The 25,727-nt window shown below is 38.1% G+C and overlaps 1 protein-coding gene across 2 annotated transcripts in view; it reads left to right on the forward strand.

Annotated features, from left to right (window-relative positions):
• Positions 1-25,727, forward strand: part of Zfand4 (zinc finger AN1-type containing 4) — a 48,724-nt gene that overhangs the window by 1,367 nt on the left and 21,630 nt on the right. For both annotated transcript variants that reach the window (XM_010622492.3, XM_010622493.3), the window contains exon 3: positions 11,679-11,982. In XM_010622492.3, coding sequence (XP_010620794.1) covers positions 11,715-11,982 — 268 coding nt within the window. In that variant the 5' untranslated portion in view covers positions 11,679-11,714. The remainder of the gene's footprint in view (positions 1-11,678; positions 11,983-25,727) is intronic.

Genomic DNA, 25,727 nt, shown 5'->3' on the forward strand with positions numbered 1-25,727 from the left:
CTGGTTTTGAACTCACTATGTTTCCCAGGCTGGCCTCAAACTCACACCAATCCTCCTGACTTGGCCTCCTGAGTGCTGGGATTACAGGTTTGCACCACCTCGCCCAGTTATTTTTAGTAATTCTTATATCATCCTCCCTCCCATCTTTGTTTTCAATGCCCCTTTCATTTTCCAGCATTAATAGACTCAGCCAGGCATGACTGCATGCCACTTTGAGAAGCCCTCTGCTGGCCCAGCCTTTAGTATTGACTAGGTCTCTGGCCCTCTGGGACTTGAATTTGGTCATTTGGTCCTCCAGACTGCTTTGACTACATACATGGCTTCATTTCATCCTCTACTACAGTGATCTCTGCCACTGAGAGGTATAGCTTTTCTAGAGACGAACATCATTAGTTCCTTGATTCTCCATTTTGTAAATTATTCCATTGGCTGGGCTGTGACTTAGGGTAGAATGCCCAGCACAGTTAATCCTGTTTTTACCACACTGTGGTTTTCCTTTCAGCCTAAAGTCATTTTGTCATTCTTAGATGAAAGACTTCCAAATCTGTTACCCTTTGTTTTCATGGTATTGCTACAAAAATCACTGTGGTGAAGAAAACATTCCTTGTATCCTTGGTTTCCAAATTATTTGGGTAGGCATTGATCACCTAAGGCTTACCTCTTACAGTGTTCATTTTAGCATTCTTGACACTTGACCCCTGTTTATAGTGCTGCTTATTTGTAGGTAGGAGTGCTGTTGGCCTAGGGGGAGTAGAGACAGAATTCTGTAGTAGACTCTTATTTGATGTTTCATAATGTATCATGTTATGTTTTTAAGAATCCATGCTAAACAAAATCATTTAAAAAGCGGTTGCCTCTGGTTCAACATATACAAGTTAATAAATAGTACCAAGAATGAAAATCATGTGATCATCACAATTTATTCTGAAAAGACCTTTGACAGAGTTTAGCATCCCTTCATGATAAAAGCCCTGAGGAAACTAGGTACTGAAGAATCGTATCTCAAAATTTAATATTAAGGATTAATTATGACAAACTCCCAGATAACATCATTCTGAATGAGGGAAAAAACTGAAAGCATGTCCTCTAAAATCAATGAGGCAAGGATTTCCACTATCCCCATTCCTGTTCAGTATAGTCCTTGAAATTTTATTTAGAGAAATTAGGCAAGAGAAAGCAATTTATACAAATAGGAAAAGAAGACATGATATTATCTTTCTTTAAATGTGATGTGGTTCTATGCTGGAAGGTCCTAGAGACTCCACTAAAAGACTTATAGCTGATAAATTCAGCAAAGTAGCAAGGTACAAAATCAATATTTAAAAAATCAATAACCTTTTCTTTACACTAATACTGAACTAGCAATGAAAGAAATCAGGAAAATAATTCCATTCACAATAGCAAAAGAAAGACAAATAAAAAACTAGGAATCAGCCAAACCAAGAAAGTGAAAGACCTTTACAATGAAAATTCTAGAACTCTGAAGAAAGAAATTGGAGGAAACATTAGAGTTTGAAAGATCTGCCTTGTTCGTGGACTGACAGAATTGATTTTGTTAAATGGGCTATGTTACCAATAGCAATTGACAAATTCAGTCAGTTCCTATCAAACTTCTAATGATTTTCCTAACAGAGTTGGTAAAAAAAATTCTAAACTTCGTATGGACACACAAAAGCCCTAGAATAGCAAAACAATCCTAAGAAAGAGAAAGCAAGGCTAGAGGCATCATAATACTGTTGCCGGGGTGGGGTGGTTGATAAATGACACTGGGAGAAGGGAAGTAAAATAAAGAAAAAGTTTATTTTGCTAGCAAAAGGCCAATTACCAAGACCCATGCTAGAGATTGACCCCACACTGGGTTACACCTCCTTCTTTTACAGTGTTTTACAGTCATGATCTCATTCAGGTGGTTACATTTCATTCAGTTCACATTACTAATATACAAATCATGGTCACAAGAGAGTTAACTTTAACCCAAATGTAGCAATTCTTTGTAGTTAGGGAGTTTACCTTTACTATTAGTCTAGCTATCTATTCTAGCCTGCAGGAAGCGGGTATTCAAGGTCAGGAAAGCAAAGTTAAACAATTGTTCTTTTCATCTTGACAGTTTTATGATCATGTGGCTCACAAAACTTCAGAGTTTGGAGTCTTGATGTGCCCTGTTATCTCAAGATGAGGCCAGATGTCCCATTGTCCAGTTAATGCCTCCAGTGTGTCTGTTAATTCTGAACTCAACAAAGCAAACTACTGTTAGAAACAGCAAAAGCCATTCTACATTGTGATATTTTGTAGGTTTTACTATTTACAAGAGTTTTCTCTTTCAATATGTGATTTCAAATTATACTACAAAGCTGTGGTAACAGAAACAGCCTGGTACTGGCACAAAAATAGACACATAGACCAAGAGAATAGAATGGAGGATACAGAAACAATTTCACACAACTATAGCCATCTGATTCTTTTTGTTGTTGCTGGGGTTTTTGAGGGGGAGTGTTTTGTTTGTTTGTTTGTTTGTTTTTGAAACAGGGTTCACTGTAATTGAAGCTGGCCTTAAACTCACTGTGTAGCCCAGGCTGATGGTGATCTCAAACTCATGGTGATCTTCCTACCTCAGCCTCCCAAGTGTTGGAATTACAGATGTACACCACCATGATTTGCAAAGTGATGCCTTGTCAATCTGATTTTTGGCTAAGGAGCCGAAAAACATCTATTAGAGAAAAGACAACCTCTTCAGCAAATGTGAGGAAAACTAGATCCCTAATGCTCATCCTTTACAAAAGTCAGTTCAAAATGATTAAAGACCTAGAAACTTTGAAACTGCTAGAAGAAAATAGGGGAAACAATTGAAGCCAAGGCATGAGCATGGGACTAAAACTCCAGTATCACAGGAAATAATAGTGAGAATCAACAAATGGGACTATATCAAACTAAAAAGTTTCTGCACAGAAAGGGAAAGAACCACCAGGCATAGTGGTGCACACCTGTAATTCTAACACTCAACAAGCTGAGGCAGGAGGATTGCTGTGAGTTCAAGGCCAGCCTGAACTACATAGTTCAAGGCCAGCCTTAACTACACAGTGAAGCCCTGTCTCAGAAGGGTGGGGAAAGACAATCAACAGAGTGGAAAGATCACCTAAAGAATGGGAGAAAATCTTTGTCAGCTACTTTTCTGAAAGAAGATTAGTATCTGGAATATATATAAAGCTCAAAAATTCAAATACCCCAGTTGATAAGTGGGCAAATGAGTTGAACGGGCCCTTCTTGAAGAAGAAGTGGAAATAGCCAATAAGTACAGGAAAAAAAATGTTCCACATCTTCAGCTATTAGGGAAATGGAAATTGAAACTACATTGAGATTCTATCTCACCCCAGTCAGAGTGGCTATCATCAAGAATACAAAGCACAATAAATGTTGGCAAAGGTTCAGGGGGAAGAGGAACCTTTCTGCACTGCTGGTGGAAATGTAAATTAGTATAGCCACTACAGAAATTAATATGGCAGCTCCTCAAAAGACTAAACATGGGACTACATCCCCAGCCCCAGCTATACCACTCCTTGGTGCACACCCACGGGATTTAAAGTCAGCACACTACAGGAATATCTGCATGCTGGTGTACATGCAGCACAATTCACAGTAGCACAGATATGGAACTAGTCCACGTGGCCAGCAGCAAACAAATCTGTAGAGAAAATGCAGCATATTTACACAGTGGAGTATTATTCAACCATAAAGAGAAACAAAATCACATTCATAGGAAAATGGGTGGACCTGGATATCATCATTTCAAGCAAAATAAGCCAGACTCAGACAAGTATCACTTATTTTTCCTAATATGTGGAATCTGAAAAAGATAATGTGAAAGTAGGAGACACTATTAGACAAGAGGAAGGGAATAATGGGGAAGTGGAAGGGGGTATAGGGAGGGCAGTGGGGCGTGGATATGATCAAAGTAGATTATAGGTATATATCAAAATTCTGCAGGGAGACTTAACATTTTGTGAAATTAATAGGCACAAATAAAATATAGTTTTTAAAATGCACCTGTCTCCACAAGAGAAAGAAAAAGGATTAGGGCTATAGACCTGCATCTCACTATAAGTCACTTTCACTTCTTTCTTTGTGTACGCATGTAGCTAGGTAACTTAGTAAATCCTTGCCAGGCACTCTTCCACATTAAACTACATTCCCATCCCATATTTCACCATAAAAGATAAAAGAAAATAATGAAACCTGAGCAATATAGCTCTTTATCCAGCTTTTATTTAACATTAAGGAACTTACTGTCACCAGCAGTAATAGCACAGCACATTGTATTGTGTATATTACTCATTATTTTGATAAATAATATAACAGCCCTCAAAGCACCTGTAATATTAGCAACTTTCCCTCCTGTACTGCCCTTTCTCTAGGAGCATTAGAAATCTGTCCAATACAATTCAGGTCCCCTAATTAATTATATTTTCTATGAATTTTATGCTAGAACACAAAAGCCATGTAAACAATGATTGTTATGGGTACTATGTATAATATAGACAATGGTACAAAAGGAAGTAAATATAGAAGGTCTTTTGGGATAGTTGATATTTCAGTTGAATATTTTTGCCATGTTGAAGATCAAACCTAGGATCTCTTGTTTGCTAGGCAAGCGCTCTTTTAATGAGCTATGTGCCCAACCCCTGAGTTCAGTCCTGAAAGATAATTAGGTGCTTTGTCAGGTAGCCACAGAAGGAGCAATATATAGAAGCAGTGTTCCAAGGCTACAAGTGCAAATGATTAGAAGCTAGAGGTACCAAAGCTATTGAGGTGAGATATATAGATGAATAAAAAGGAATTTGAAGGTGAGGTGTATGACCTTATGGACCTTTCTGTAGTCTCTGAATTTTTTTTGTTTGGTTTTTTTTGTTTGTTTGTTTTGTTGGTTGGTTGATTTTTTTGAGACAGGGTCTCACTATGTAGTTGAGACTGCCCTGGAACTCACTATGTAGCCCAGGCTGGTCTCGAACTCACATCAATCCTCCTGCCTCAGCCTCCGGAGTGCTGGGATTAAAGGTATGCGCCACCACGCCTGATTTTCTGAATGTTATTCTGTAGACAGTGGGAAGACCTCAGAGGGTCTTAAGATAAAAAATAACAGGATCAGTTCTGTGTTTTCAAGAAATAACTGGGCTCCATATCATGTTATTATAAAAATGAAAATTAAAACCATACTGAGATACTATTACATGACTGCTGACAATGGCCAAAATCTGGAACTGACAATACAGAGTGCTGCTGTGCATATGGAGTGAGAGGAAATGTCATTTTTTTTTTTTTTTTTTTTTTTTTTGGTACCGGGGATTGAACTCAGCCTTGCACTTGTGAGGCAGGCATGGTCCTACTGAGCTAAATCCCCAGCCCCAGGAACTCTCTCATTCTTTCCTACTGGGAATGCCAAATGGTATGGCCACTTTTGAACATCGTTTTGCAGCTTCTTCTAAAAAACCAAACATAGGGGCCTAGAATGTAGCTCAATGGTGTCACCACCTGCCTCCCAAGCACAAGATCCTGAGTTCAATCTCCAGTGCAAAAAATAATAATAATTTAAATTTTTTTAATTTAAAAATAAAACAATAAACATACTTTTACCATACATTCAAGCAACTGCACTCCTTGAAATTTGCCCAAATGAATTCAAAACTATACACACACATACACACAAACCTCAATGCAATATCCTTATCATTTTGTTCATAATTGCCAAAAATTAGAAGTATCCAGGGCATCTGTCAGGTGAATGGGTAAACTGTGTAATACATACAGACAATTGGAATGATTCAGCACCATGAAGAAAGCAGTCAAACCATGAAACACCATGGAAGAACCTGAAGTGAATCGTACTAATTACAGGAAGCCGGTCTGGAACAGTTACATGTTGTGTGATTCCAACTCTTTGACAGTCTGGAAAAAGGCAAAGTTAAAGAGACATCAGAAAAATCAGTGGTTGCCAAGAGTTCTCAGGAAGGAAGAGGATCAATAGGCAGAACACAGGGTCTTTTGGGCACTGAAACTATCAGGTAAATACATGTCTTTACACATTTGCCCAAGCCTGTAGGATGTGCACCTTGATGAGTGGACCTTAATGTAAGCTGGGATGTCAAGTTCATCATGAATATACCATGCTGGTGCAGGGCGTAGCTGGGGCCTGGGTGGGCAGGGAAGAGGCATATGGGAACTCTGTACTTTCTGCTCAAGTTTACTGTGAGCCTAAAGTGGCTGTGAAAAATTAAAAAATTGACATCTTAACTTAGATTCAAATCCCTCCTTTTATATCCTCATTGGGGAGGTTACACTGAAATGCATTTGAAGTCCAGGATGAAAATAATCAAAATATGCTACATACATGTACCAGTATACGAAAATTATTCTCATTTTGTGTTACTAATTGCACTAATGGTAATAATAATAAATATAAATTAAAGTCAAAGATAAAACCATTTTAGCACTTTGACCTCTTCCCACGCTTAAACACAGAAAATAGAAATAAAATAATTACTAAGCAATGTCATAAAAACAGTACTCAATCTAGTTTTTATAAACATTCTTTCCAAAAATTAACAAAGATAATTGATAGGTTTGAAGAGTGAAGCACCAGATCATAGCTGGGCTTTAACAATTGCTCATTTGAGAACTAATGAACCCTTGAAACTAAGTCCTAATCAGAGTGACTGGAGAGAGTGACAGAATACAGAAATACTAAGAAGTACTGTTGTCAAGATCAGTCATTTCTAGATGCTGTGGAGGTGGGAGGAAATCCAAAATGATTGCTAGATTTTTGGCTTAAGTGACTAGAAGAGTGGTGGTACCTTTAATAAAATAAGAACTGGACAAACAGGAGGTTTGTGGGGAAGATGAATGTCTTGCTTTAGATATGTTGGATTTTAGATATCTTTGAAATATTCATATCACAGATGCCTATGAATATCATGATATTAGAGAGGTGGTTATTAACCAAGTCACAATCTTTAAAACACATAAATCTTCCATTAAATAAATTTCTATAAAAATTATACTGACTTAAGTGGTATCCTTTTGGTAGAAAAATACTTTAAATTTATATATAACCCATATTTATTTTTTACTCTTATAGTGTTCATTTTTTGTTCACCTATAGAACTCTCCCACTCTGAGGCTTTTCCAATCCTTAAATATAGGCAAAGTTTCCTTCATCTTCAGAGAATACTTCCCAACTCCTTCTAAACACCCTGATAGCAAAACCAAAGATGTACAGAAGCTGCAGACCATTATTCCTTATAATTATAGACACAGAAATCCTCAAGTACTGCCAGCCCAGATCTAGCAACCTACATAAAGTCTTCTGTGCACAAGTGGGATTTATTTCAGGACTGCAAGTTTGCTTCAACAAATATCAATAGAATATACCATATTAGAACTAATACAGCATGACAGTAATAAGTAATAATAAAAGCTATGTAATCATTTAAATAGACACTTGAAAAACACTTCACAAAATCTGTATCTTTTCATTGTCTAAAAACAAAATCAAATACCTAGACAAAATCAAAACAGAAGAGAAACCCCTCAGCCTGACAAAGGTGATCTGTGAAAACCCAACAGTTAGCATCATATCTAATGATGAGGCAATTCTTTCCTCCTGCAGTTAGGAATAAGACAGCGATACCCATCTACTTGTGGCACTGCTAGTCAACTTTTCATTGTAAGTTCTAAGTAGGATAGTTAAGGAAGAAAAGTAAACGCATGGCATCTAGAGGAGAAAGAAAAAAGTAAAATTGTATTTGCAGATAATATGATCTTTTATATAGAAAATCCTAAGGAACCCACTAAAAAAACTTGAACTAAACAGTTCAGCACAGTTGCAGTGCACAAGAGTAATATATTACAATCAATTGTATTCCTACACAATACTATGAACACTGACAATAATTAACAATTCCACTTATAACAGCATAAAAAATTAAATACTTTAGAATAAACTTGCGTATAAAATTAATACAGTAAACTATAAAATATGTTGAAAGAAGATAAACAGAGATATCACATGTTCACAAATTAGAAGATAATATTTAGGATATCAATGGTTTCCAACAGTATTCATCTACAGATTCAACACTCTCCCTGTCAAAATCTCAGTTGAGATTTTTGTAAAATGGACAGACTCATGCTAAAATACAGATGGACCTACAAGGGATTCAGCATAGCCAACAATTTGAAAGAAAAGATGGAAATAAAGTGTTTGTAGATGGGGAGGGTAGGAGGGGTGAAGGGAGGGCAGGGACAAGGGGAAAAAATGAGAACCAAGACTTGTCATGTAGAGGTACAAGATCCCAACAATGAATGTAACTGTACTGTATCCCTAAAATGTACCAATAAACTCAATTAAAGCTGAAAAGAATATCAAATTGGAGAATTCATATTTCCTGATTTTTTTTTTGCAATTTAATACAGAGTTGCAGTACTCAAAGTGATACTGGCATAAGGAGTTATGGAATATAATTAAGAATTTGAAAATAGATCCTCACATTTATACTCCATTGTTTTCCTACCAAAGTTCCAAAATAATGAGGATAGAATAGTCTGTTGGCACTCGAGCCAAGTCACCGAAGCACTGCCCCAGCACCTGAGTGTTATGTAATAGCACACATATGTGCATGCTCAGAAAGGAGTAGTAGCACGAGGCAATGACGTCACAAGCAGTTTGGGCACTTGATCTCAAAAGGTTCACCATCACTGATCTAGAGGAACAGAATCAATGGAAAAGAGTCATATTTATATATGTACATATACATACATACATAAAATTGTGCAAGGAAATTTGTTAAATAGGCTTACAGGAAGCTTACAGGGTCAGATATCCTATAATAGATACCTTCATGCCAGAGGATTCAGGATCTGATCTGTACAAAAAGCTGGAAGCATCGCAACAAGAGGGATCAAGGATGCACTCTCAGTTTGAGTCTAAAAGCCTGAAACCTCCCTGGAGGGTATCTGGTGTGAGTCTGCATTGAAAGACTGAAAAGGCTGGAGTTTGATGTCCACAAGCAATGGCAGTGGCAAGGGATGCAACCACAGAAACTGAGTCAAGCTTGCGCACATTGGCCAGATTCCTACTCATTCTCCCTTTCCTTCCATCCAGGCTGTAGGCCTCTTGGATGTGCCACCTGCAGTCAACGCAGGTGTTTTCTGCCTCAATTTGCTGGTCTGAATGCCAGGCATCTCTGAAAATATCCTCACAGAGACAGGCAAAAGAGTGCTTTACTAATCTAGTCATCTCTTAACCAGTCAAGTTGACAATAAGGAAGGCCCCTACTTCATACCATACACAAATATTAATTCAGAATGAACACTAAACATAAATGTAAGTACTGAAACTATACAATTCTTAGAAAAACATATATTACCTTATTACCTAAAACAATCTGCTACCTTGGGTTAGACCAAGGCTATAAAATGTATTAACAAAAGAACAGACAGCCAAATTGGAGTATTTGAAAAAAATACAATAAAAAATGTTAAAAGGCAACTCACAAAATGAGAGAAAATATTTGCTAATTATATATCGAATAAAGGGCTTGTATCTAGTTTTTTTGTTTGTTTGATTGGCTGGTTGGTTTTGGTGTTTGAGACAGGTTCTCACTGTGTAGCTCAAGCTGGCCTCAAATATACTATGTAGCCCAGGCTGGTCTCCTGCCTCAGCCTCTTGAGTGCTGGGATTACAGACATATGCTACCACTCCTGAGTTTGTAATTAGACTGTTTAATAAAACTCTTATAACTCAGTGATTAAAACAAGAATGAGCAAAAGACCTGAGTAAATATTTTTTACAGAACTTATACAAATGGCCATAAAAAGATGTTACAAATCACTAGTAATTATGGAAATGTATATCACCACCACAACATACTACATTCACCCAGGATAGCATTAACCAAAAAGCCAATAAAAATATTGGCAAGGATATAGAGAAATTGTTGTCAAGTACCCTGTTGGTTAGACTGTGAAATGGTTTAGTCTATTTTGGAAAACTTAAATAGTTAGTTCTACAAGTAGCTAAATAGAGTTACCTTATAACCTAGCAGTTACACTCCTAGATATATATATATCAATGAGAAAGGAGCGTGTATGTCTACACAAAAGCTTGTCATTGACTGTCCCTGTAGCATTAGTCCTAATAGCCAAAAATTGGAAAAAAATCCAAATGCCTAACTGATGACTGAAAAAACATCCTGAGATATCCTGAAAGGAACCTATCCATCAATGAAACCATGCTGATAAATCCTATACATGAATGAACTTTGAAAACACGATGCTCAATGAAAGAAGACAGTCACAAAGCACCATATATTACATTATTGTATTTATTGAAAATAAAGAATAGGCAAATTACATACAGAGAGAGTAGCTTGGGCATTGTCTTGGGCCAAGGGTCAGAATGGGAAGGAGTGGGAGTGGTGGGTACAGGTGTAGGGCTCTTTTTTGGGGTGATGAAAATGTTCTAAAAGTGATCGTGAGGGACTGGGGTTTAGCTTTATGGTAGAATGATGCCTCACATGTGCAAAGCCTTGTTTTTCATCCCCAGCATACTCATAGCCTCAAAAAATAACAAAAAAAGACTGTTTTATGATTTCACAATTCTGTGGATACAGTAAAATTACTGAATTTTAGACTGTATATCAGTGAACTATATGGTATATGAATTACATATCTCAAGGCTTTGGAGGAGTGACTACTGCAATTGAACTCAATGCCTTTGCAATGGGCTGCATCCTCAGTGCCTCACCTTTTTTTTCCCCCGGCATTGCAGATCAAACTCAGAACCTTGCACTTGGGAGGAAGGCATCTGCACCATTGAGCTAAATCCCTGGCCCACCATTTTTTAAGGCAAGGTCTTGCTGAGTCTGTTAAGTTGCTCTCAGGCTTGGATCAGATTTTTTCTCCATTAAGTTTTCACCAATTAATAGAAATTTATCAATCTGATCATCCATATGCTCCTAATTATATACTCTGTATTTTATCTTACTACCTCTGATTTTTGCAATTTAATACAAAGTTCTGTTCGTTGTTTCTCTTGCATACTCAATTATCCATTGTATATTTATGAGTACAGATTATCTACTATCTCTTACCAGAATTATCCTTCTTTCAGTGGTAGAATGCAAATGCAAATGTTCATTGGTTATTTAGTGAGTCCTATTTTTAAGGAACCTATTAAGATGGTTGCTATTCCTTCCATCCAGTTTGATTCTAATGTACAATGGTGGTACATTTTTGCTATATGGTTCAGAGCACATAATTTACTTATTTTGGAAAAATATATTTCTTAAATGCTTACAAACTATAATGATGTGTCGTTTGTTTTAAATATATTAACAAAACTATTTGTTGACCATATACTCTATATTAGTAACTGTGCTGAGCTCTAGTATAATACATTTATTTAAATGTCAAAGTACACCAGTTTTTAACAATTTTACAGTCTGTTTGGGAGAATGATTTTAGACTTAAATATGAAAAGTTCAGAATTAGACATAACTAAAAACACTAAGTAAATTCAGGAGCTCTCTTCTCTGGAAGATTGATATGGGCCAGAGTTATTCAGAATTCTCTATAGAAAAATGAGATTTTTTCAGATAGCCTTATTTAATTTTTTCCTTGTTTCTTAGATACAAAAAGCAAAACATGAATGATATATATTACCAATGTGCAAAGTTGATTCGGATAGAACTGAAGTACAGTTGCCTGCAACATATTCCAGAGGATTTGGAGAAGTCAAAGTAATGGATAACAGGAAAGAGCCTCCATTCTTCAATGAAGATAACATGGAACTGGGACCACTTGACTACAAACATCTTTTCTATGATACCATGGAGCTCTTTATTGAGACACTGACTGGAACATGTTTTAAGCTGAGAGTTTCGCCATTTGAAGCAGTCATTTCCATAAAGGCAAAGATTCAAAGACTGGAAGGTACTAGTCTTTCTTTGTTATTAGAATAAAAGGGTTAAATTTGTTCATCAATAAAATGTAATTTTAAAAATTTTTAATAGAGAAATTTTCAAAAATATGACATTTGAAAGAATAAGATGATGAACCCCCAAGTGCCCCTCACTCATCTTCAACAATTACAACTTGAAAACTTATCTTCTGTCTGTTTCATGTTCTTCCCACCTCAGTCCCCTTCTCCCAGATTCTTTTGAGGCAGATCTGGCATCATGCTAATGGTGGAAGTAACATTTTAAAATAGTATTTTAGTTACTTCCCTTGTTGCTGGGACACTTCCTGACTCCCACAAATTAAAGGGAGAAAGGGATGGGCTCACAGTTTATAGAGGTTTCAGTCCATAATCAGCTGGCTCCAAGGCAGGGCAACATGGCAGAGGGGCCTGGCAGAGGAGGGTTGCTCATAGCTTGCCAGTCCAGCAGAGTGATCAAGGGAGAATGGAGGGAGACAGACTCTTCCAGGCCATGTCTCTGGTGCCCCACGTCTTCTGAACAGACTTCACCTGCCAACCTCACGTTTAGCTATGAACTCATTAGTTGACTAATCCACTGATGAGTATCCCACCCCCATAAGCGAGTCACCTCCACAAAGCTCCCACTATGAGTGCTTTAAGGCTCTGGGACATCCAGATTGAAATCATAACAAATAATCTTCAACAGGTTAGAATGACATGCAGACTTTACCATAGCTCTCTTAAGGTTATTTTAATCAGGAAATTATTTGCTTTCTCTTTTAGTGACCTCACCTCCCTTTTTGCACTACTTGCAAATCATTTTTTTTCCCTAATGTGGAGATTTCTAAGACGACTTTTTGGCTTTCATTTATATGTAGCAGACATTCCCTTAGTGCAGAAGGGATACTGAATAACTGAGGAGGGGCTGTTGAGGTCAGTGGCCTGCAGATTCTCGAGCTGATGCCAGCACATCCAGTAATGGCATGTGCAGCATTGAGCACCACACATGATTCAGTAGACCTAGTTGGAATAATTTCTTTAGACTTTGTTCTGCTTTTCTATTGTATGATGATGGTACAAAGAGCGGGAGTATAAAATCTTCTTGGGTTCCAGATAATCTTCAGCGCTGGGGATGTAGCTCAGTGGTAGAAGACTTGTATTGACATGCCCAAGGTGTAAGATTGAATCCCTGGCACCAGAAAATAAAAGTAATCTGTATTCTTCCCTCTTTCATGTATTTTAAATAATCTCTATGCTGCAGAAGCACTTTGGAGAGCATTCTGTTCCAGACTTTTAATGTCAGGAGACTAAATTTAGGCTTAAGGAAGATTAGAAACTCATCAGAAATATTTAGTTAGTGTGAGTCAGAACCAAAGCAAGTTGTATAGACTCCATAGGAGGAAATATTGTTAAGATAAAAGCATTGTCTTTGTCATTATTAGACAGTTGAATCCCAGTGTAAACACTTATAAACAAATGCAGATGAAAATTAAGATAATATTTTAAATGCCTACTATCTTAGTCTGTTGGGGCTGACCTAAAAAAAAATGCCATAGAATGGGTGGCTTCCACAGCTGAGATTTATCTTCTCACATTGGAAGTCCAAGGGTCAGGTTCTGGTGAAGGTACTTAACCTATTTTCTGTAGTAAACACAGTGCCACGGACTGGTTGTCATGGTTGCTTTTCTCGTTGCTGAAGACAAAATACCTGATTGTCAAAGTTAAAGGAGAAAGGGTTTATTTGGCTCACAGTTTGTAGAGTTTTTAGTCCATAGTTGGCTGGCTCTAAGGCAGGGTGGCATGGCAGATAAGCATTCACAGAGGAGAAACAGTTCATGGTGGGCAGAAGGTAGCAAGCAAGGAAGGAAACCAATAAGCAACCTTACCAGCTTCTTTCTGCCCCATTTTTACTCTCTAGGCTACCAGGATTAGGGTGGTGTCAAACCAATCAGTGGGCTGATTTAGTGATCACACACTCTTAATCTTGGCACACACTAGATTCAGCCGCTTCTAAAAAAGCCCCACCTATGACTGCATGAGGCTTTGGGGGACATCTAGACACAAGCCTTAGCTATATAAAAACAGGTTTATTTGGCTTCCCAGTTCTTGTTCAAAGTTGAGGGGCCACATCTGATGATGGTCTTCTTGCTGTAGAGACCTAGGAGGACAGTGTAGGCATCATATGGCAGGAGACAGGGAGCACACCCATTCGTGTGTGTGTGTGTGTGTGTGTGTGTGTGTGTGTATGTCTGACCTCTCTGTCTCTGCATCTGTGTGTGTCTCTGTATCTTTGTGTGCATATGTGCATGCATGCATCCCGATCCCTGTGCTTCCTATAAAGCCACCAGTATTCAGGCATGGAGACTCACACAGGTGACCTTGTATCATGCTAATAACCTTGCAGAGGCCCTGTCTCTAAACACTATAGTTTAAATTTCCACCCTCGGAATCCCTCACATTGGGGGTTATATTTCAACATGAGTTTCGAGGGGCAAACCATTCTGAAACACAGCAGCCCCCTTCCTGGCTTGCAGCCTTCTCACTGTATCTTCACGTGCCTAGAGAGAGCTGCACATGCATGTCTGCTGGTGTTCCCTAAAAGGACACTGGTCCCATGAGGAGGACCCATCATCAGCAAGTTTCTAAACCTGATTACCTCCCATGAGCCTCATTCCCAAATGCCTTCATCCTGGGGGTTGGGGCCATAAGAGAAGGGATACAGGGGATTGCATAGTGCCTCCCACTACTTCCTTTTGTGTCCTTTTCCTAGCTCAGCTCCCCTCACGCCTTCCTTTCCTGTGTTCTCTGGACTTTCTTGTAGCTTCTTGCAGCCTAAAGGCAGTGATGATCACTGTGTTCTTTCAGAAGGCTTCGAGGCTGCAGCCTTCACCCAATGCATCTCCATCCTTTTCCTGGTGGACTTTCTACTTCTGGCCTGGATGTCATGTGGAACTAATGTGGTGAGGCTCCAGGTCAGAAAGATGTGATCAAGAGCCTGGAGGTTGGAAGGGATGTGTGGGGAGAAGGCAGCAGGGGCACACTCAGTTAGGATGACTCAACCCCAGCCCTGAGAGGGCTGGTGCCCAGAAGGCATTTTAATCAAGCCTGGAAGGGGGGATGGCTGTGCCAGTGCTCAGCTTCAGATGACCAGGCTGTGTTCCTGCTTTCATTTTAATAGTGCTATCCTGGGTGTCTTCCTCCATACTTTTATATTTGTTTGTATTACCTGTTTTGGATAGGGTCTCATTGCATAGCCAGTCTGGCCTGAAACTCATGATCCTCCTGCCTTAGCCTCCTAGATGCTGGGAAAAAAGGCATGTTCCATCGCATCTCGGCCTTTTGGCTAAGATCAAGTATAGGCATGTACCGCCATGCTGGGCTTCATTCTTTTATTTTTAGTGCATATATGTGTTTTATTTACAGTGAAATATACAGTCTTGTATTTTTCTACTATTCTGTTTTTAATTGATATATTTTAGAACATTTAAAGTAGTTATTACTATATTGGATTAATTATATGTTATTGTTTTCTGTTTTTTATGCTTGTTTTTGGTTCCTATTTTTGTCTTCCACACTTATCTCCCTTTTGTAGTTTTAGATGATCATTTTCCTTGGTTTTATTTTTTGGCCTTTCTCAGAATATCAATTATACTTTTTTTAATCTTTTGTAATGGTTACCCTAGAGCTTGTAATATACCTTTACAGCTAATGCAAGTGTACTTTCAAATAAGACTAAACTGCTTCTTGGATTGTTCATGTACCTTCTAATAATAAAATAGTCCTAATTCTTCTGTCCCAGTCCCACCTTTCACCTCCTTGCTTTCATCCACTTCATTTATGCAGAAGCCATGATCATCACACACAGTTGCTAGTGTTTTGAACAGAATGTTACCTGTTAGATTAAGACTGATAAAAATAAACACTTTCTTTTACTTTTGTTCATTCCTACTCTAAAATTCTTCATTTTTTGTATAGATCTAAGTTTCTGATCTGCATCATCTGAGGAAATCTTTATTTCTCCATCATTTTAGAAGGATAATTTTCAGGCCACAGAAATCCAGATTGATTTTTTTTCTTTCAACCATATAAATATTTCACTCTCTTCTTGCGTGATTTCTGATGAGAAGTCTGCTAGAATTCTTTTATTCTATGCAAAAGGGGCTTTGTTTCCCTCTGTGTTGTTTAAAGATTCTCTGTCTTTGCTTTTCTGTAGTTTGATCTATGCCTCAGTGTAGTTTGGATATTTATCCTGTTTGATGCTCTCTGAGTTTCCCACATCTGGGACTTGGTGTTTCTCATTAATTTTGGAAAATTCTAGGCCACTATTACTCTAAGCTGAAAAGTAAGATGTATGAGTGCTCAGAAAGAGTCAGCAGAGCTGGTGTTTGTTCCCACAGCTTCTGATGGTCTCTGTGCCCTTAGCCAGTGTGGTGCCTGCACACTGTGGGCAATGGGCTCACAGACACATTTGCTGCCTAACCCCCAGAGCCACTGTTTCTGATGCCTGCCACTTTCTTTGCAACCCTGAAAGATGCCTCTGGTTCATCATGGGTATTTCCCACCACTGTCCTAGCCTCCATCATTTCTTTAAGGAGCCTTGGGTTTCTTGTTTAGTTTTATTTTTGTTTTAATTAGAGAGTGGCAGTAGAAACCAAGATTTTCGCGAACTGACTTTTCACCCATAATAATGGAACATAGAAGACAGTGGAATGTTGCCTTCTCAGTGCTGAGAGAAAATATCTCTACCAAGAACTGAATATTCAATGAATTCACCTTTCAAGGATGAGAATAAAATAAAGATATTTCTAAACTGACAATTTGAAATAGGAAGAAAAGGGCTAAAGGTAATAGGGAAAGTGGAAAGGGTAGGGGAAAGGTAATAAGGAAAAAATATATATGAGAAAATGAAAAAATGGAAATAAAGTGTTTGTAAATGGGAAGGGGAGGTGGAGGGGTGAAGGGAGGGTAGGGACGAGGGGAAAAAATGAGAACCAAGACCTGTCATGTAAAGGTACAAGATCCCAATGATAAATGTAACTGTACTGTACACCTAAAATGTACCAATAAACTCAGTGAGAGAGAGAGAGAGAGAGAGAGAGAGAAAAGATATTTCTAGAAAAAATCCTTGATTCTCCTAAAAACAAACTCTTGGCCAAAGGAGCTTTTCTAAAGAACATACCTGAGAAGACAGCAATTTACCCATGCAAGATGGCATGATGACCTTCATTACCTGTGTCTCAGTAAAGCTGGGGGACGTGAAGGAATGGTTAGCAGATGGCATTACACTTGGTAAATCTAAGTAAATATTTATTCAGTAAAACAATGGCTAACATATGGAAGTTAAGAAAATCAAGAGAGAATTAAAAAACTGATAACAATAGCATGTAAGTCAAGGTAGTGTTGCTTGAAATGAGAGTGTTAAGGTCTTTAATATTATTCCTGAGGGCTGCAAAGGTGTGATTAGCTTTAGGCTTTATTTTGTTTAATATGATTATTTAAATTTTTAGAGTAATTACTTCAGATTAGAGACAATTATGTAACTTCGAAATAGTAGGGAAAAATTAAAGTGCTCCATGTTTTCCCATTTTGCGGCTCTCTGGGGGGACCCCGTCCAGTGGGGAATAGGAGGTGAGAGCCGCCTCTTATTCGTGGGTCATCAGAGGCTGATCCGATCTTGAATGTCTGTGAAGGAAATCTTTAAGAAGTTAGAGCACATGGCCCAAGTCTGATTTCTGATCAAAGGCTCTTTATTGGCTCAGCAAAACGATTATATACTGTTATCCCAGGGGGAAGGTTCAGCAAGCTTATTGGACAGTTCAAACAAATCTTCTACCAATCACATGAGTCACTCAAGCATTTAACCATAAAGGGACAAAGCATTTATCAGCATACAGCAATCAGTATTTTACCAAATGTGGGGAGGGGTAAGTGGGAAGGCGTACATCAACAATTAACCCTATGCAATCTTTAACTTAACAATCTCCAGGGGCAAGCGGGGCAAGGGGAAAACCAATTTTGATACCAAGATTCGTCCTTTTCCCGTTGCTTCTGCCTTTGTTCGAGGCTTTCCTCAACCCTTTTAATGCTATCATCCACCAGGCCCAGTTTATCTTTAAAAAAGCAACATTCTTAAAGAAGGGGGTTGGGGCCAATGGCAATGGGTTTGAACTGAGGTGGTTCTTTCAAAAGCCTGATGGAAAAGGTGAGACCCGGATCACGGCCGCTGATGTAAAGGCGAAGGCCCCACTCAACCTGACGAGTCCAGTGGTATTGTTTGCCGGGCGTGGTGGTGCACGCCCATAATCCCATAAAACTAGTCTGGATTACAGTGAGCTCCAGGTCGACACCCGTAATCCCATAAACCCAGCCTGGATTACACAGTGAGTTTAGCCTGGATTACACAGAGAGCTCCAGGTCAATCTCATCTGCATAGCTGAGACCCTCATCTCAGAAAAGCCAAATAGAGTCATAGATTGTGTCAATGCCTCAATGGTAGAAGTTACTTTTCCAATGTCAAATGCCAGCGGGCTCCCACACCATTTCTCTAAATTAATGCATAAAAGATGCAGAGAGTTAAAGAAGAACAATTAGAATCCACGAAACATGATGGTAGAAATCAATAAAAAATATCATAGACCTGATAATGTAAAATGAGTAAAGATAGTTTAAAGATTACATAAATCAAATTTCCACTGCTTTAACAAATATCTGGGAAAAATCAACTCATAAAAAGGAAACATTTATTTTGGCTTACAGTTTCAGAGGCTTCACTTTATGATCATTTGGCCCGGTTACAGCGGTGCCTTGGTTCATAAACTTAATTCTTTCTACAATTCTGGTTGTGTGGAACAAATTCTGTGACCAGAATCTTGAAAAGAATTAAGTTTGTGAACCGAACTACCACTGTATTTCTGGCCTGTGACAAGGCAGAATGTCATGGTGAAGCTAACCTATTGACCTCTTGTAGGCCAGGAAGAAGGAAGTGGAGGAAGGAGGGAGAGGGAAGGGGACAAGAAAAGGAAAGAGAAAAAGAGCTTTTTATATAAGTAATATCAAACAATGTGTGCTCTTTTGTGTCTGGCTTCTTTCACTTAGCATAATGTTTTCAGGGTTCATCATGTTATATTGTCCTAGTCACTTTCCTCATCTCAGGGTCAAAATATCCAACTCACAACTTCAAGGAAGAAAAGTTTATTTTGGCTCATAGTTTTAGTCCATAGTTAGCTAGGACAGGACAGGAAGAAAGAGCAAAGACACTTTTTCTTTGTTTGCACAGACTCCATTGTATGTGTATCATAGTTTAGCTGTTTCCCTATGTGGGCCATTTAGGTGATTTCCAGTATTTTCTAATTTTAAATGGTGCTGCAATTGATGATCTGTGTTCTTGTACATTGTAAGCATATCTTCAGGGAAGATGACTAACAGTGGGATTACTCGGCCAAGAGGTGAGTGACTGCATATGTGGTTTTGTGAGGTGTCCTCAGATTCCTCTTGAGAGTGGTTGTAGCAGTTTTCCTCACAGCGTTATAAGAAAATGCCTATTTACCCACAGCCTTACCAGCAGAGAGTGCTGCCATACCTTCAAATTGTTGCTAATTGTAAAGGCAAGTTGATCAATCTCTTGTTGTCTATGCATTGAGAGTTTGTTCTTTTTTTTTTTTTGTTTTGGGTTTTTTTTTTTTTTTTTTTTTTTTTTTTTTTTTTGAGACAGGGTCTCACTATGTCATTGAGATTGACCAGGAACTCACTATGTAGCCCAGGCTGGTCTCTAACGCACAGCAATCCTCCTGCCTCAGTCTCCCAAGTGCTGGGATTACAAGTGTGTGCCACCAGCCTGGCTGAGCGTTTGTTCTTATGTATGGTAGTATTAGCTGTGGTTCTAATTTTGTCTTTGCCAACGTGACTGCCTAGTGGTTCTAGCACCATTTATTTAAGACCATTTGGGGCTTGGTAATTTGAGATCCTACCATTATGCTCTGTGCTGAGGTCTGTTTCTGGGCTTTCTGCATTTCTGTAATACCAACTTCTCATTATGGGGCTTGATGATATGCTTCAATGTCTGGTAAATGGGTAGTCGTTAGGTTTCTTTTTTTTTCTGGCTACTCTTGAATATTTGTTTTTCCACTTTAGTACTCATATCACTTGTGTTGTTTTAAAAATCTGGTCATTGTAGTACAATTGCACTAAATTTATAAATTGGGCAGAAGTGACAACTTTATAATGTTGAATTATTCTAAGAGTTATTTTTCTATTTTTGCAAGTCTATTATGTAGATGTACTTAAATTTTTTTGCAAAGATTAGAACAGATCTTGTTTATTACTAAGTATTAAATCATCTTTGATGTTCTTGCAAAAGAGATCTACCATTGAGTCCTTTTTCTTAAAAAAATTGAAGGCTATTTATATTCATTCTATATCCTATTTTAGTGAATTTTTTAGTTCTTTAGTTTTATAGTTTTTCAAGTAAATTGTACATATTATGCATTTATAGCAGAGAGAGCTTTTTTCCTTCTTTAACCATTTTGGGGCCTCTAATTCTATTTTCTAAGTACATTGACTAATATCTCCAGTGCTTTGTCCAGTATTAGGTTAGTGGTCACCTTTGTTCCTGGTCTTAATAGACATGTTACTAGCACTTCTCCATTAAATGATATACTGGCTTTAGAACTATTTTACTATTAATATCATTTGGGTAAATACATGTGTAATTTGTTTATTTAGTGCATATTAACAGCATATCTCTCAATTTCCACTTTCTTGAGTTTTAAAAAGATGCCAGGAATGGATATTGAATTTTGTCAAAGGTTTTCTTTGCATCTCTGGACTTTTGCAGTGTCTTTTGTTTCTTCATTAGTACTATTGCTGTACTATGACATTTATTTCTTACTATTGAACCAACCTGCACTCCTCAGATACATTCTACTTGGTGCATTAGTTACAGTAAATGCTTTCTTAATGTAACTTTCAATTGTTTGCTAATAGATTTTCAATATCTATATGAGTAAAATAAATTTGTCCATAGTTTTCTTTTTTGTATTGTCTTTACTAGGTTTAATATTCAGTGATATGTGCTTCTTCCTAAGTCAGAAAATTTTCACTCATTTTCAGTGCTTTCAAAAATTTGTACATCAGAGGTTTACTTTATTTCCCTGAGGTTTGGTGACTCCATCTAAGGCTACTCTTTATTGTAGTGTCATTCCTGAATAACACTCTCTAGGTCTACAAAACTTTATCTCTGTAAGCTTTCTAATTTTAATGCAGAAATTTTATTAATCTATTATTTCCTAAGATAGTATCTCCTTACTATTTCCTTTTTTTTTTTTGTGGGTTTTTTTATTGAAAGTTATCTCATGGGTTTGTATACTTTGTAATGTTTTTAGAAATCCAGAGTTTTTTGCTGCTTTTGTCTTTTCTGCCTCATTATTTTCTGCCTTTGTCTTTACTCCTGTTTTTCTTGGCGTTCTTTTGATTTGCTTTGTCCTTTTTCTTTTTTTCTTACAACTTGACTTACTACAGAAAAATTATCAGCCCTTTCAAGCACATTTACTGTTTACATATTGGTGTAGCAAGTGCTATTCCTATACTTTATGTCATCAGTCCCCTTTTGTTTGAGGACTCAAGTACTTGTAAAATTCTATTCTGAGGAAAATACCTTTTTTAAGGTAGGAATTTATTTTCATTCTTTTACTTACATTTGTTTATTCACTTCACTGTATTCCTTAGATTCTTACTGTTATTTTTCTATATTTTTGTATATCTCCTTTTGCCCAATTTGTTATTTTTTTATATTTCTGATGCAAAGTTTTTTTCATGTCTTCAAATGCTTGATTATTTATAACTCTGATAGAGGTGTGGCCTTATAGTTTTCTTCTGCTTCATGGTAACTGTTTTGAGTGAAATGTTGCTTGGTTGATGTGCATATGGAATTCAATTTTCTAGTTTTTAACATTAACTGTGGATTGGTTAATTGTTCTCTTGCTTGTTTTTGTGATTGTGGAGTATTTTCCAGGTTTGTGTGATGGTTCATTCTCCAGCCGCATAGCAATGTCCATATTCCAATAAATGTCTTATGTTTGTTTGGTGCCGTGAATCCCCAGTTTTATAATTCTCTTTTGTCTTACACCCTTTCCTTCCCTCTGACCAGTAAATCACTGAAGGGCACTCAGGAAGGCCCTGGCAGTCTTGGGCCCACCCAGGTCTTTCCCTTTCTCTCATAGTTCTTAAGAATCTGCTATAGGATGTATACACGTATACAGCACCCTGAGACTTGCAGAGACTGTCCAGGATGCCCAGGCTTCCTTCCAGTCCTCCCTAGAGATGGTGTGTCCTTCACAGCTCTGGGCCAGCATGACACTGGACCCCAAATTAAAAACCTAGGACAGGCTGCTTTCTTGGGTCCCTCATCTCCAGTCCAGTTTAGATTCATATAGTCAAGACTCCCTTTGCCCAGGCAGCTTTCCTGAACTGTGGGGACAGCCTGTCAGTGACCCCAAGCTACTGTGCTTTCAGCCTGAGAGCATCTTATTTGTGGCATTCTGTCTCACCAGACTCCATGTACTACTGGCTGGTGCACAAGTGAAGCTCTTATTCACAGGGGGTTCTTGTCTGCTTTGCCTTTTGCAGAAGTGTCTTTAAATCACATGGCTTTCAAGTCCCTTCCTTGTGGTGAGTGTTCCAATCCACCTGAATCATTTCTGTAAACTTTCATACTCAGAATGCCCTTTGTCTTTCTGGTGAGAGATTTATGTTGTACATAGGACCAGTCTTATTTCCTCTCTGTGCCTAACCTGTGGACTTGTGTGATGAGCCCTGCAAGGTGGGAGCACAAGGCATCTGCACTGGAATGGGATGGTTGACTCGTTTTATGTAGTTATTTTGAAATTTGGACATTTCTCTGTCTTCAAATTATGAGAGCAGGGTTTCTATATAGATTCATTTTCCCCCATACTGTTATTTATTGTTGAGGAAGGAAATGGGGTGATGGAAACTATTGTCCACCTTTGTTTTTCCTTTTTTTGTTGGGGGGGGTAATCAGGAGTCGAACTCACTTACGCTTGTGAGGCAGGTGTGGTGCCACTGAGCTAAATCCCTGGCCTGGACCTTTGTTTTTAATTACCCAAAACTCAATCGATTTTGCTTTTATGGTTTATTCTACTTCAAACATGAACATGTTCTCAACACACATCTGTCTGAAAATTCCTTTTAAAAATACAGGGAACATTTTTAAATTCTGTATTTTGTTGAGGTTTTAGTGCCTATTAATTACACAGAATAATAGGTCTCACTTTGGGATATTTTCACATGCACAGGAGATATTTTACTTCCACCCACCCATTACTCCCACCCTAGCCCTTCCCTCTCTTCTTCCCCTGAGTCCCTTAAAAATACACAAAAAACATTTGTTTCATTATAATGTGGCTGCACATCCAGCAGTGGCTAAATATTTATACTCCACCCCTATAGATTCTTGTGTTCAAGCTTAACCCCCTTATTATGGCATTTGGGAATGGGGCCTTCGGAGGTGGAGGGGTTACATGAGGTCCTCAGCCACCCTAGGTGGGGCCTTCATGATATTGCTCTTCTTATAAGAAGAGACACCAGGAAGCACTCTCCCTCTTTGTCCTCACACAAAGAAATGGTCATGTAAGTACAGTCTGGTGGCTGCTGCATCCAGGCCAAGGAACGAAGGCTGACAGGTAAATCTCACTGGCTCCTTGACCCAGGGCTTCCAGGCTTCCAAACTGTGAGAAATGCATTTCTCTTGTTTAAGCTGCCCAATCCAGGGTATTTTGTTATGGTAGCCCAAGCACAATAACAACATCCTGTGCAAACACACACATGCGCACACACATTCAAGTGTGTGCACATCAAGTATTAATTTATCATGTCAACCTAAATAGAGAGGGATTCTCTGAAAATTAAGTTTACTTAGGAATAGCAAAGCATTGCAATGGAAATTCACATTTTCAGAGAGGTTGAGGGAAAGGGAAGTTTGAAAGGAAAAATGAGGATTCCTTAAGGCATTTTGAAATCATAATTCATGGCCACAGGGATTAATACCAAGGGCCCTGGCTTGAATAGACAACTACTGTGCAGACATTCTTGTATTTCCTAATGGGCAAGTCTGTGGTCGCCTCCGAGCAGGGCTACAGTGCTGACCTTTCTGGTGATTGTTACTGTCAGCCATTGTGGGTAAGAAACTTCCTTCCTTACCTGCTGGCTCTGTCCACTTAGTTTTTGTTAGGCTGGACACAGAGCAACTCCATTTTGATTCTGACAGCTTTCATAATCACAACTCTTTTTTATTGTAGTGAAAAACTATAAATGAATAAATCTTACTAGAGGGTTATACAAATCAATTCATTATGGAAAATAACTTGGAGTATCATCAAGTAGTACAAAGCAATGTATGTTTTTATTTATTGATATAAGAATGTACACAATACATTTAAAAGGCAGTTTATAAAACAGCTCACAAAATATATTCCCATTTTATTAAAAACTTTTAAAAAGGAAATATACCCAAAATATTCAGAATAGATTCTGTTGGCTTTAGAATTATACCTAGTTTTTGTTATATTTTATATTTTTCTGTATTGTCTATTTTTTCACAAGTAACTTTTTATAATATTTTCATTTGAAAGAAGTATAAAACACTGAATGGAAGTTTAGGGGCAGAGAGTATGTATAGCTCAGTGACAGAGAAATTGCCTGGAATGCAAGAGGTCCTGGATTCAATCTGATAGCAAGAACTTCTGTAAATAGTCTGAAACCTACAAAATGTTAAAAAATAGAGAATAAACGCTGCCTTTTGTTACAATAATTTGCTTTACTTGGTTTGTTTAACAAAAACACCTGACATTTCACCATTGAAGCATAAAGGCACGTAGCCCGTTTAAAATTAACAGATGCCTGATGTGCTAAGCCACATGCCAGGATGAGACCAAATGTTAAAGCTAAGGTAACAGTCTCTGAGCTGTAAAACTTTCTGTAAACTGTACAGCTGTACATATGTTAAGATGAAAGGAATGTCACCAGTCCTGCTTTCCTATCTCTGACCCCTACCCTTGTGAGCTGAAATAGCTAAAGATAAAACATCCTGAAAGAAACTGCTACATTTAAGTTAACATTGTACTGTCTTGTGACCATGATTTGTGATGGAAACTGTGGGAAATAGAATGTCTTATCACCTAAAATGAGGTCATGATTGTAAAACTCTTAGATTGTCATCCAATCCAGGATTGGTCATTTGGCACAGTTCTTGGTGCAGACCAATCCATTGCTAGCAAAGTAAACATTTTTTAATTTTACCAACTTTTTGTGTCTCTGCATGTCATTTATCAGTTCTTTCCATAACAAATCCCCAGCACTATAAAAGGAGACAATGTATATACATAAGTCCTTTTCAGAGGAAAATATATTTTTCTAGATATTAATGTATCTGGATTTAGTGATGCTAGATTAAAAGTTGGGGTTTAAATGCAAAGAGCCACTCTTTAGTGTGGTTGCCAGATCTAGCAAGTACAAACTCAGAGTCCCTGTCTTAATGCAGAGTTGTTCTGTTCTATGTGTTTGAGATTCTGAGTGCCCTGGTGGTAGAAGCAGACCTCGCCTCCTTCAGTGTGAGGGAGAAACAGCGAGCCTCACGTAGGATGGTAACTTTCCAAAGTCTTCTCACACTCAGGTGGTAGGCAGGACCCCAGCTCGGTTTTGGACAGTCCACACCACTCTCTGGTGGCAAAGGCCATGGACAGTTATG

The sequence above is a fragment of the Fukomys damarensis genome, unplaced genomic scaffold (assembly GCF_012274545.1).
Source record: "Fukomys damarensis isolate Sample0158 unplaced genomic scaffold, DMR_v1.0_HiC HiC_scaffold_1, whole genome shotgun sequence".
NCBI classification, from domain to species: domain Eukaryota; kingdom Metazoa; phylum Chordata; class Mammalia; order Rodentia; family Bathyergidae; genus Fukomys; species Fukomys damarensis.